This window comes from Astatotilapia calliptera, chromosome 6, assembly GCF_900246225.1.
Source record: "Astatotilapia calliptera chromosome 6, fAstCal1.2, whole genome shotgun sequence".
Classification (NCBI taxonomy): domain Eukaryota; kingdom Metazoa; phylum Chordata; class Actinopteri; order Cichliformes; family Cichlidae; genus Astatotilapia; species Astatotilapia calliptera.
The window spans coordinates 33,759,051-33,772,459 of NC_039307.1; the positions used below are offsets into that span (position 1 = coordinate 33,759,051).

Below are 13,409 nucleotides of genomic sequence, written 5' to 3' on the forward strand. Positions count from 1 at the left end.
ATCCGGCGGAAGAGAAAATCTATATGTGCACCACAGTTTCAAGGTCTGTACCCAAGATTAGTGTCACTTATCTGAAATATGGTCACAATCTCCACCATCTACTCCTGAGTAATGGAGTTCAATAATGGGCTACAAAGGCATTTTCGCAGCACATTATCATGCCACTGTGAAATTGACCCGCACACGGATATGTAAATGGGATCAACGATATTCGGAATTTGGCTGCATTACAGCACAATAACAGTAATGTACAGAACTCGCTCCCGGTGGGGTTATATCTACCACAACACAGTTGACTCTGTGGAAGAACATGTATTTTAAGGCAGTTTAAGGTGACTTTTTGTTTTAAATGTTTCTTATTTTTTTGAAAACAGCTGTCTTACTCCGTAGCGCATTTCAGACGAGGTGCTAAGATTTTACTTATTTATTTTATTTTACTTTGATGCCAAACTACAAATGAAAAGACGGCTTTTTAAAAATTACACCACATATTTATTCTTAAAAATCAAAGTCAAAATCAAAGTCAAACATATGGTGAGGGGGCCAGAACCAACCCATCAAAGGGTTCGGTGTGGCCTGCTTGTAGGCTTTGGGAAATGTTGAATAATCACAGAAGGAGGAGACGAATCTTAGACTCTTAACTACAGTATTATAACTTCAGTCTTCTTGCTGACAAAGACAAACCTCGATAAGATAAACCGCAGCCTGCCAAATACTACAGAAAACACCCGTTTTTCTTTTTCATCATATCAACTTGAAAATATGATTTGTTTAAATGTATTTATTTAATTTAATTATTTTGCAATAGTTGGTCCAACTCATGTAAGATCAAACTGGCCCACTATCTAAAATAAGTGAAGTATAGTCAAGTCTGTTATTGAAGTAATGACAATAACAGAAAACACAAGAGCATTTCAGAAGAAAAACAATTACACATTTTTTGTTTCAGGTCACCAAAGGTCACTAAACCCCAGATAGACCCGTCTCTATCTAAGAAAACTAACTGAGACTTTTTAGATTTGTCCTTGCAGGCTACCGTCCTTGACAATTTATGCTTTATTCCTACCAACACGCTTTAGTTCCTCCAATCTCTTACTATAATTTTACAACCTTCAACCATGGCAAACTATTCATTTTCTCTGTTGGCTACTTGTTTCTAACCCCCTGAGTGATTTATGAAATTAAATTTCTCCTTTCCTGTTCTCTTTCTCTCATTTAAGACCGTAAGGTGGCCATGACGAGCGAGGAGGAGGAGGGCCCCGGCGTTGCAAAATCGACAACAGCAACACCATCTGCACCGACCAGCTCCAGAGTGACGACCGCCATAGCCCGGGCCGACAGCGATGACGCTGTCGCCACCTCGTCTCCCCGCAGGCCCTCCCCACACCGCCGCCCATATCCCAAGAAAAAGGAGGAGAAGGAGGAGACCATAGAAGAGGCAGCAATTATTCAAGAGGAGAGGATCGAGAAGGAAGAAGAGGAGGAAGTGGTTGAGCGTAACGGGGATAAAGAAGATGAGGATGACGAGGATGACGACGATGATGATGGCAGCAGTGACACCAGTGTGTTAGTGGTGCCCTACCCTGAGCTGGTACCTGTGGTCTTCTTCTGCCTCAAGCAGACAACCTTTCCCCGCAGCTGGTGCATCCGCATGGTCTCCAGCCCATATCCTTTTACTTACCTGCTGTGAATCATGATACTGTGGATTATTCCCACTGTGTGTTGCCTTTTCATAACTTAATCCATCATCAGTTATCCTTCCATCTCTCAGAGTTTAAACGCAGGCTTTTGGCTATTTCAACCCATCTGATTAGTTCAAAACATCCCCTGTTCCAAGCTGAATTTCTGCCTCCCGTGTGAGGCGAGAGCTGAGAGCAAAGTTCGATGCTTTTTGATGCATTTGTAGAAGGATTCAGATGGAAAATAGTTCAGTAACATTTTCTGTTTTCTCTATTTCACCATGGTTCATTGCCAGAAGAAAATGCCCTGAAAATACAGGAAATATCAACTCAAAAAAGTCACGAGGAATAAAGACAATAAATATGTCTTTACCTTTATTCAGCAGCAACAGGCCACCTGCTCCATGCTTGCATTGGTCTAATTTAGGACTAGGGATGGGTATCGTTTAGGTTTTATCCGATACCAGTACCAAACCGGTACTTTTGAAACGGTGCCGGTGCTTAAAGAATGAAGAACACAAACTTTGTCCAAAAACCTCTCATGTTCAGCTGTTTTCCACTTTTTCTTTGGTCATTTTAGCCTTTTTGGCCAGGGTGAAGGGAGTATCTGCCATCAAACAAGAAGACAGCCGCATGTAACTACGACGTGTTTGCTAGTTCACCTTACATGCATTATTGTAATAACGTGGTTAGCCTACTCAGTGTAAATTACACACGAACAACATTAAGGTACTCACCCAGAAAAGAACGGCTGCTGCTGCCATCATCGTCCGTCATCATTTCTGCTACACTGGCAGGGCTAGGGGCCAGGACTCTCCTCTTTGGGTTTTTGGGGGATGTTGCTAACTCCGGGTCCGATAACAGGCAACCCACCCGCAGTAGATGTGCTCGGTGTGAGGTCTCGCAGCAAGATATCAAATACGGTGCATTTCTCGGCTTTTAAAAAAGCGCTATGCGCCGCCAGGTGTTTCATCAGATTCGAGGTGTTACCTCCTTTGCACACCATCAGCTTAAAGCACTTGTTGCAGGCTGCTGAGTTTGCATCTTTTGCTGTGAAGTACAGAGTTTGACCGCTTCGCTTTGGGCGTTTTTAATCTGTAGCTCTGCTCTCAAAGAACGTTCGTACCTGGGCCCGCCTACTACGCTTGCAAAGGTAAAATGATTGGCTAAAATCCAAAGTGTATGACATCTCAGGAAAAAAAAGCACCGAAATAAAGCACCGAAATGTGCGCTGCTTTTCAGTCTGGTTACTACCGTTTATGTCAGAACTGGTGCCATAATGGCACCGGATACCGGTACCCATCCCTATTTATGACATACTTTAAATCTTGGATCCAGGTCAGGCATCTTTGTATTTTGTATATGGTTGGAGTATCTCATCACTCTAAAATAATAGCCCTTCTGCTGTATACCAAATGTCAGCTGTGCTACATTACAGCAGAACCAGTGCAATATGCTAGCAGCCCCCGGGTTCATGAGAGGCTGCTTATCGAGTTTATTAGGAGCAACACTAGCAGCCTGATGATGTGTGACATTCAAACAAACTTCCCAGAGTTTAGATATCTTTAGAAACACCTCTGAGTCTAAGATGTGATAATGCAGGGAAACTAGGATATGACTGACTGGGTGGAAGTTAGTGAAGTGAAGACAGGAGGGGAAAACATGGGGAAATGGCAGAGATGGAATAACAAATGAAATGCGGGAGGCAGTGAGAAAGAGACAAAATGAAAGGAAATGCAGACTGATGGAAAAAACATAAAGGCTGATGGTAAAAAGAAGTATGATGAAGAAGCAGAGAATATGGTAGCTGGAATTTGGGTGCGTGTCTGTGCACTATTATTTATAGCTTCATTTCTATATTGTTTTTATCAGTGGAAAGAAGAGGGGGGGGGGGGGGGTAATCCTCCAGATCAACGGCAAAGAGTAAAACTGAAAGAGATGTCCTCACTTCCCATTAAGAAGACACCACATTAGTTTCTTGCTGGTTCTGAGATTAAAACTAAACATAGCAGGGTAGTTGCTTAATAGGCAACCATTCACTCTGGTCTAAAAGAAACATCGTCCAAACAAAATGTCTTGAAAGAGAAGTCAGAGAGGAAAAAAAAGACTTCTTGCACGTCTTTGGTCTTTTCTTGCTCCGGCTTTCAGTGTCTCCATCTTACAGCTTTTCCAGTCTTATCTTCTGTGTTACTTTCACAAGTGAACTGATGATAATTTTCTCCACTAGACTAAGCTGTCACTTCATACATTGACAGACGGCCAGTACTAGAAGAAAAAAGTGATTACGCATAAAATATATATGAGAAACTGTAGAATCAGATCTCAGCACAAGGCTGTTTTCTAGACTCCTCTGACAAACACAATAACAACAAACCAACGAACGGCCCTGTGAAAAACACGTTTTTTAATACTTCTTAGCTTTTGACTGTCGTCCATGACTTTACTAAGGTTTACACATTCAGACAGAAGTTCTGACAACTATAGTTTTCACGCTGCATTAATGACTATATTCCAATGAGGCTAACAGTAAAACTCAAAGATCGGTGACATCTTCAGGAAACACAGTGTTTAATAAACAATTTAAAAAACTGTACTATGAGTCCTTTTACACAGGAATGCACAGCTTCTAATTCTTTTGCTAAAGCTGTAGTTAAGGAATGCTGATTAAACGTGTGTTGTAATGTATTTTGAATGAAGTCTTAAACATCATTGAGCTTCAGCTACTTCAGAAAATTAATTAGGATAAAATGAACTGTCAGATCTTTAGCATTTAAATTATATGCTGCAAAATAAAAGAGATAATATTATTATTTAACAAAACAGGACAAAACCATTCACTAGTTCTTTGATTTGATTTTTAACCTGATGTTTGGTGTGCACGTGTCGTGTTGCTCCCCTGCAATGAACATGGTGCATGAAAAATCATAAAATCATAAACAAATCACCTCTCGTCCCAGTGGGCAGTCTTTTTCCTTCAAGCTCGGGTCCTCTACCAGAGGCCTGGGAGCTTGAGGGTCCTGCGCAGTAGCTTAACTAGGACTTTTCCCAGGACTGCGCTCTTCTGGACAGAGATCTCAGATGTTGTTCCTGGGATCTGCTGTAGCCACTCGCCTAGCTTGGGAGTCACTGCACCGTGCTCTGATTACCACTAGGACCACCGTCACCTTCACCCTCAACATCTTCTCGAGCTCTTCTCTGAGCCCTTGGTATTTCTCCAGCTTCTCGTGTTCCTTCTTTCTGCTGTTGTTGTCATTCGGAACCGCTACATCGATCACTACGGCCGTCTTCTTCTGTTTGTCCACTACCGCTGTGTCTGGTTGGTTAGCCACCACCATTTTGTCTGTCTGTATCTGGAAGTCCCACAGGATCTTAGCTCGGTCATTCGTCTCCCATTTTGACCTCAGGACTTCCAGGCCATATTCTGCACAGATGTTTCTGTACACTATGCTGGCCACCTGGTTCCATGTATGCCCTGGCTGCTAGCACCTTACACCCTTCTGTTATGTGCTGGATTGTCCCAGGGTCATCTTCACACAGCCTGCACCTGGGGTCTTGCCTGGTATAATAGACCCCAGCCTCTATGGATCTTGTACTTAGAGCTTGTTCCTGTGCTGCCATCAGAGTCAGTTCCTCTCGCAGTCAGTGATCCTTCCATCGCACTTGGGACTTGGTACCCAATCTCAGGTGGGGGTGATGATATCTCCCCCCTGACCTGTCATCTTGGCTCCCCCTTGCCGTAGCACTTATGTTGTACCTCGTCAACCTCTAGCCGTGAGAGCAGTTCCTTCTTCTGAACGTTGGGACACTAAGCTGGTAGTTGTTTTGCGACCAATCAGGATGCTGGGTATCGAAGATCCCATAGGTCCCTCATCCTATTCATGTAACCTCTTCTGCTGGGGTTACTTGTGTAGTAGCATTCCGACAGCGCCCTGTTTTCGTCTCTTGCTGACCGATGCTGTCTTGTTCCAGTAGCCCACTTCTCATCAGGGTGTCCTGGTTCCTCAACACCTGATGCGGATCTTGTTAATCCGGGCGATGAATTAACATTCTTGTTAATCGTTTTCAAAATTCCAGTTATTTCTTTTTTGTTTTGTTTATTAATTACTTTAGTTTTCCATAACTGCAGTGGCATGTTGTTAATTTAAATTTAATTAAAACACAAATTAACATTTAAGCACAAAAAGCTGTTTTCAAATATTACATATTATGACTTACTAGATGTCTTACATTTAGATGTGCAGCCTGCTTTTGTTTTATTTTTGAGCTCCTTTCTCTGTTGACTTTCTGAGCACTATCAGTTGAGAAGGGGAGGATGAGTCCGTGTAACTCTGCTGAAATGGGTGAGAACTGAAAAGTCGAGCTTCTGCAGTCGAGCGAACTGCAATGACCTGTGAGGAAAATCTAAGACCTCTGCAACGAAATCAAGAAGAGCAACTTGAAAGAAGAGTTCAAGCTGAATAGCTAGTAGCAGGAAAGAATGGAAGTGTGGTTTGAAAAGAGGTCTGAAGAGAAAGAAATCGGCCCAGAGTCAGGAGGAAAGAAGGAATTTGTGTTATCGGGGCTTAAGGAGTTCTGTGCCGACTGCTGGCTCAGCTCCCTTCCGTTCTAATTCCCTCTCTGTCTCAATCACTCTTCTTCACCCTTTCCCTTCTAGACATTTAGTCATTTGTAGTTTTCATTGTCAAATCATATTGCTGAGGTAGAGGGGGCCTGTCAGTGCAGCATAGTGGGATAGTTAGAAGTCAACATTAAAGAGGAATGCCTCGGGCAATAAGCTGTAATAGACAGATCAAAATTTTGTCGCTCTACACTTATTCCAAATTGCTGTTGGACATGCTTTTTTCCCGCTTACCTCTTGTCTTTCATTTGCACATCACTTTTTTTTTGTTTTTTACTGTAGCTAGTAGGCTTTTGTGTTACTCACTGGCTCGTTTTAGTATGACTGCCGGGGTCTTTTTCTCTGTCTGTGGTAATGCAAACCCAAAATATCCATTTGCCCTTGTGAGGAAAGAAAGATAAAAGGATAAAAGAGCCTGACAGCATTTTTTTTAAAGAGCAGTTGTACAGAAAGTGAATATTGCTGAATAAAAATGAAATTAGTGTTATTAGTATTTCAATGAGGACAGACAAAAACAACACAAAACCCCACATCATTAGCTAAATTAGCACCGGTCCAACAAAAAGTGAAATGACAGACAAAACAGCTTTTATGCAAACAGGATTTATTGATTATTGTGCTAAACAATGCATCCATTTTGCATTCTTTGGTTTAAAATTTTGATGCAGTTTTTCTTATTCATGAAGAAAACTGCATTATACATTCATACTGTAAAGAATATAAATATCCAACAACATTTCTGTTGTGTTTTGTATGCCCATGACATTTTAAGTTCACACACGTTTAAACCAGTGATGTAACCGTGCTCTACTCTGGCATAAGATACCTGTCTGTGTCATAATACGCTATGTGGCAGGCAGGTTAGGACCCAATATGCAGGACTCTGGAGACAATAGGTCAACTCAAAAACAGCTTTAGTTCTGGAACTCATGGAGCAAAAACAGAATGAAAAACTCCAAACCCAATAACTGAAACTAAGAACTCAGAGAGTTCGAAAACTAGACACGGCAAAAACAAAGAACAGCACGGAGACATAATGACCTAAGGAGTACTCTGGAAACTAAAGACTAGTGAAAAGACTAACTCAGACTTTACCAAGAAACTAGAACTGATAACTCAGGTCTGAACCTATAAAAATAGAAGTAGAGAAACAGTCAAATCTTCAGATGCATTTACACAGAAGTAAACTTCTGATAGAGGCCCATTTTGCTAAGTCAGCTCATAAAATTAAGATGCTGCACAATGTAGCTACAGCAACCTTCCTTGATAATGGAATAATCAAAGAATATCACTGAAATAAAGCTTTTCAGTGGCCTAAAAACCTTTTTGTTTGGATATTTTTGAACTGAAGTGACTCTTTTTAATGTGGAAACTGCTAGTTTTGCTGCTCTCGCTGCTCTCAGCTTGGCTTCAGTTCTCCTGTTTTACATCAGCTAATAATGGGTATAAACAAACACTGGTTTGTTCTATGCTGAAAGTATGTCAGAACTAATAGACAGGTAATCCTGATTTCTTTAAAGACAATACATGTCAATGACTTAATATACATAAAGTCACACAAATTTCACTTAGAGAAAGACAGTGTAGAATTTTCGACTTGGTTGTGGGTTATCTGCACTATTACCAAACCTTTGAGCACTGAAGGGGATTATTTGATTCATTAATAAAACATTGAAATCTGCTCACTGGATGATCTGACTGAAGGAAGAGCAGTAATAATGAAACTGTTGTAAGAGGAAAAAAGACCCAACTGACTCTTTCAGACACATTTTTATGCAGTTATTCACTTGGTTACAACAAAGTCATGCTTTGACTGATTTTTAAAGATATTACTACCCAAAGCTATTCAGCCCTGCTGTATTATGCTGGAAGTGGTGGTTGGAATGAAAACTCATTTTTACAGAACCAAAGAACGAGGACAAAATACTTCAGCTGGAACTTTTCTTGTTCCACACTGTATAACATATTCAAAAGTGAGGTGCTGCCAGCAGTCTTACTATCCTGTGAAATTGCTATTTGTTGCTAAATTGTACATTTTCCATGCCGAATAGACTGCAGAGTTTCATAAGAAATGAAACATGTCACGCTCCGTGGTTTCTCTTTCCTACTTTTTACAACAAAGCTGTATCCATCGGGGAGCACTGCCATTGTATCCACATCTGTGTGATTTCACTGATGCTGGGCTCAAAGTGGGAATACAGCTGAGTGGAGAGCAGTGAATGTTTGTGTTAACCAGCTCTCAGGCAGAGAACTATCAGGTTTATTCACACAGAGAGGGAATAATCAGAGCAGCATCAGAAGAGCAAATGACTGAGATAATTTCAAAGAGTTGGACAATGTTACCTACATGTAAGTTCATGTTGCCGAACTGGAAAAGAGGAAGGACATGAGGGCATTTGAGAAAGGCAGAGAGAAGCGCAAAGCAGGCTGCATGAAGAGAAACAGAGCGTGCGGACTCAATATACATTCTGCTCCAAACCAACTCTGAAAGGAGGGGACGGTCAGATTAATAGTTTCCAATTCGTTTTCAATCTCCTCTGGACCAACACATGTGGCTCTCTTTGCCACTGGCATCACTGCAGATGCGCACACGCTTTTACACAATTCATAGAAGTTACAGATTTATACACACACACACACACACACACACACACACACACACACACACACACACACACACACACACACACACAACAATACTGAGTATGTGCGAGGAGGGGGAAAAAAGGCCTCTGTTTGACATCTTGCTTACCTGTTTGACTGGTCTGACCTACATACATCGGCTCCTAGTGATTTTCAATGATCACGTGATACGGCATATGTAGCTGCAGTAATAGGCACTAGAATTATAGAAGTTTTAAGTATGGCATGCATACATTAAGATAACTACATTTTAATTAATAAGCAGGGCTGTATCAGCTTGTGTAGTGGATATTCTCTCACGCCGGCTTCGTCCTGTGCCCTCTGTGTAGACATGAGTTTCAGCTAAATCTAATGCAAATTGACCGTTCTGGGATAGCTGTGAATTATCCTTTGGGTGACTGAATAATTACTGGATTAATGCAGCTAAACTGGACTATTTTGTACAAGATTGTCTGCTCAACTAAATCAGTGTACTGTAATTGCCAAGTTAATTCCCTGGCAGTGGCTGCAGGTGTGGTTTTTAATGATAATTTAATGGTATATTTTTGCTGAATAATGCTTGGTAGAGTATTTTGCCAACCTGTGTGCTCCCTCCAGCAAAATTCACTGATAAAACATATATTTTGGTTTAAGTGATAAATGTATAAATTAAAGATGGACCGATCCGATATTACGTATCGGTATCTGTCCGATACTGACCTAAATTACTGGATCGGATATCGGAGAGAAATAAAAAATGTAATTGATCCATTAAATATCAAAAAAGCACCTCACAAAACTTGCGACACGCCGTAACTCGGTTCATAACCGTAGCACGTGGGAGCAGTATGCGTCATGTGACAGAGCAGCTGTGTGTATTTGTAGCCTCGCTACCAACCCGGCATTTCATCTCCGAGGAAGTTATCCGAGAGAGAAGTAAAGTAAGTGTGTAAGTCCATCTCTGAATGTTTGTAAAGCATTCCCGTGTTAAGCTCAACAACCGATATATGGAGCGACTGCCTCTCTCTCTCCCTCCCTCTCCTGCTGCTACTTCAATCATGAAACTGATCAATGATCAGCTGATCGGCTTTTCTGTCGCGAGTCCGTCTCTCTTGTTTGTTTTTGGCCCAGTTTGCACCAGAAAGAGGAAACCAGCAGCTGAACAACAGCAGCACGTTTAACCTTGATAAGCTGTTGTTAGAATTTATTTAATATTACTTTTTACACCAGGATCCTTTTCTACGTAGCTGATGGCTGGTAACTGTGCAGGGGCGGATCTAGCAAAGTTTAGCCAGGGGGGCCGATAGAGCATGAACAGGGAAAAGGGGGCACAGAGATATACTTTTCTTTCTTATTCTCATTTAAAACGTCTAGCTTTTAATAAATAATTATCTGAATCTTACACCCAAAGTTTTAATCTGATGAAAAATGTATAGAAGTCCATTACTGTATATAGTAACTGTTAAGTCTAATATACCCTAGTAAGCTATAGTACTTTTTCCATCTGTGCAGTCTGCAATTCTGTTGAAGAAAGATGCTGAATCTATTTAATTATTCTTGAAAAAGAATTGATTTCTGTGCATTTTATTTCACACTGCATCAAATTAAAGTTGATTACGTCGATTAAGCATCATGAGGTGGAGGGTGGTTCCCTATTTTTTTTTTTTTGCTGGGAGTTTTAGAACCCTATTAGTTAGGTTGCTTAATATTTCTGCTAAGTACTCTTTAAAATACCAGAATAGGGAGGATGGAGTAGGTTTAAGTTTATTAGATTGATCAGTATTGCTGAACTATGAAATGTTTTGGGTGCAGTGTATTTTTTGCATACAGGTATAACAGAATAGCTTTAGTGTTTGTTTTTTTGTAACTTGAGTATGAACTTATACAAAAAGCAGCAAGATATTAAAAAACATTTTTATTGATTAAAAAACATTCTATATCGGATTCATAGCGGTATCGGCAAATATCCAAATTTATGATATCGTATCGGACATGAAAAAATGGTATCGTGCCATCTCTAGTATAAAACACTGACTCCACAGGCTCACAGTTTATCATTCTTTATAAAGGAGTTGGCTATACACTGTTCCATTAAAAGACTGTAGTGTTTTACTGTATGTAACACTTTTTATTTTATGTAGACCTCCAAAGCCTTTTGAGAATTTATTAAATAATTCGTACATTTCTTTAATTTAATGAGATTCTCTTAACATACTGGACGAGGCCTGGCATGGCAACATGAGATAAGTTTTGCTTTGCACCGCTTGGTATAAAACTGCATATCATCCACATACTTTGCTTTTGACTTTGGGCGGTTTGCTGAGATAAGAGCCTGCTTCATTATTTAGTTAGTTAATACACTGAGGTTTTAAGGAAGGCACATGCTTCTCTGGGCTTCTCCACTTAAGTCTTCACTGAGCTAATACAGGTGTAGCAATGGCATTGCTTTATTTCTTTCTTTTGACATTTCCAGTGTTTGTGAAGCAGTTATATTAACCAATCAGGTTGTGTGATGCTTGGAAGTCAGCCACCTTACTTGTAATGGTTGCTGTAAAGTCTTGATTAGGCTTCAGTTATAGTAAACAGCCACTAAGAGTTAATAGCCAACATTGTGTCAAGGTTGATGTTTGGGGTTTTGGAAATTGTATACTTTTACTTTATTTCATAACCTCAGCCCCACAATTAACCTGCTCTTGCATTTCATTTACATTAGGTCCAATCCCCAGCAAATAACCTGGAGATGGAAGTAACATTAGTAGTGTTATATTTTCTTGAAACACTCGGGAATTACATGCCTCACATGGAAATTAAACTTATGCTGAGGAAACGACAGTTTTGCCCAAAACTACATAGCATATTTATTATTGATTGAGCTGCATGCACACGTTATTAGTCAGGGAAGATTTTAACTATTATTCAGCCATGAGCTCTTTTTTTCTAAACTGTGGGAGTTTCTTTTTTTCATATCTTGTATTAAAAGCCTGGCTGAGTCATTGAGAATGCTGTTTACCAATGCTAACCTTTAAGAGAGAAGGAACAAGGCCATTCTGTACTCCTAACAGAGTAGCCTTGTAAGGATCACATCAACATTTGCAAGTATCTAACATTAAGGTTGTGGATAGACCTCTTCAAGGCAATTTTAATTATAGAGCCTGCAAATTCACCAAAATTCTCAAGCCTTTTAACCACTATACCAATGGGATGGCCATCAACATAAAGGGTTTTGTTTTTTGCAGGAGACAGCAAAATATAATCCAATATAAAAGCCTGTATCAGTGAGCATTAGAGCTCCATTAAGAGGAATTATATAACCAGTCCAGTTCCAAAACATTTCAGCTAACAGCACAACAGCATCATGTTTTCCTTTCCGCAGAGTTGGTCCAGTTGGTGGAAATGACAGTTTCATCAGAAAGAAGAGGGAATCATTTTTGTCTCAGAAGTTTACTTTCAAGATAGATGAGTGGGGACTCCTGTTTGGGTTTGAGCTATTTAACAGCTTTTATTTATATAGTGTGAAATATTGAATTTTGTTCTTCTTTTGTTCAACTTTTCTAATGTATTTTGTGTTAGCATTTACATTAGTTATATGGCCTTAAAATGTTTTTAAAGTCAGCCATATTAAGCTGGATCAATTGTGCCTAAGTAAGACCAAATAATAATGGATTGCATTTATATAGCGCTTTTCTAGGCACCCAAAGCGCTTTACAATTCCACTATTCATTCACTCTCACAATCACACACTGGTGGAGGCAGCTACAGTTGTAGCCACAGCTGCCCTGGGGCAGACTGACAGAGGCGAGGCTGCCATATCATGCCATCGACCCCTCTGGCCATCACCAGTAGGCTGTATGGTAAAGTGTCTTGCCCAAGGCACAACGATCAGGAAAGAGAGAGCAGGGGGATCGAGCCGGCAACCTTCCGGTTACAGATGAGCTTCCCAATCCCCTGAGCCACAGTCCCCCCAAATGACACCAAATCATCGATGCTAGTGAATACGTGCATTCGATCTAATTTATCTTCCACTTTCTCCCTTTTTCTTCATTCACCTTAATACATACAAACTTGTGCCAGACATTTCTACTTATTTCTATATTTACATCTTAACAGTAAAGTGGAATACAAACCCACCCCCCCTGTAATAACTCCACGGCCGAGCCGTCCACGGTTTCATGCTTTTTAGCATCTTTATTATCACGGTTGCTGTTCTACAATCGGCTGCAGCTTTCCACCTCACAGTCACACACACTAACAACAACAACATCAGGACCTAGTTCAATCTACTTAAGTGGTTGAGGTGTGATCGCCCATACCGTCCAGGTCTCTTTGGGGTTGTGTGAGGACAAACAAAACCTCCCAAATCAAACACATGGAGCTTCTTGGTGTGGTGACTAGGGCTGCTCGATTATGGCAAAAATGATAATCACGATTATTTTCACTGAAATTGAGATCTCGATTATTTGACGATATTTATTTAACCCTTAAAGACGTAC

The 13,409-nt window shown here is 40.5% G+C and overlaps 1 protein-coding gene across 3 annotated transcripts in view; it reads left to right on the forward strand.

Annotated features, from left to right (window-relative positions):
* The window catches only part of LOC113024643 (voltage-dependent T-type calcium channel subunit alpha-1I-like), a 264,807-nt gene that overhangs the window by 70,036 nt on the left and 181,362 nt on the right, over positions 1 to 13,409 (forward strand). For all 3 annotated transcript variants that reach the window (XM_026171859.1, XM_026171860.1, XM_026171858.1), the window contains exon 2: positions 1,221 to 1,665. In XM_026171859.1, the coding sequence (XP_026027644.1) occupies positions 1,235 to 1,665 (431 nt within the window). In that variant the 5' untranslated portion in view covers positions 1,221 to 1,234. The remainder of the gene's footprint in view (positions 1 to 1,220; positions 1,666 to 13,409) is intronic.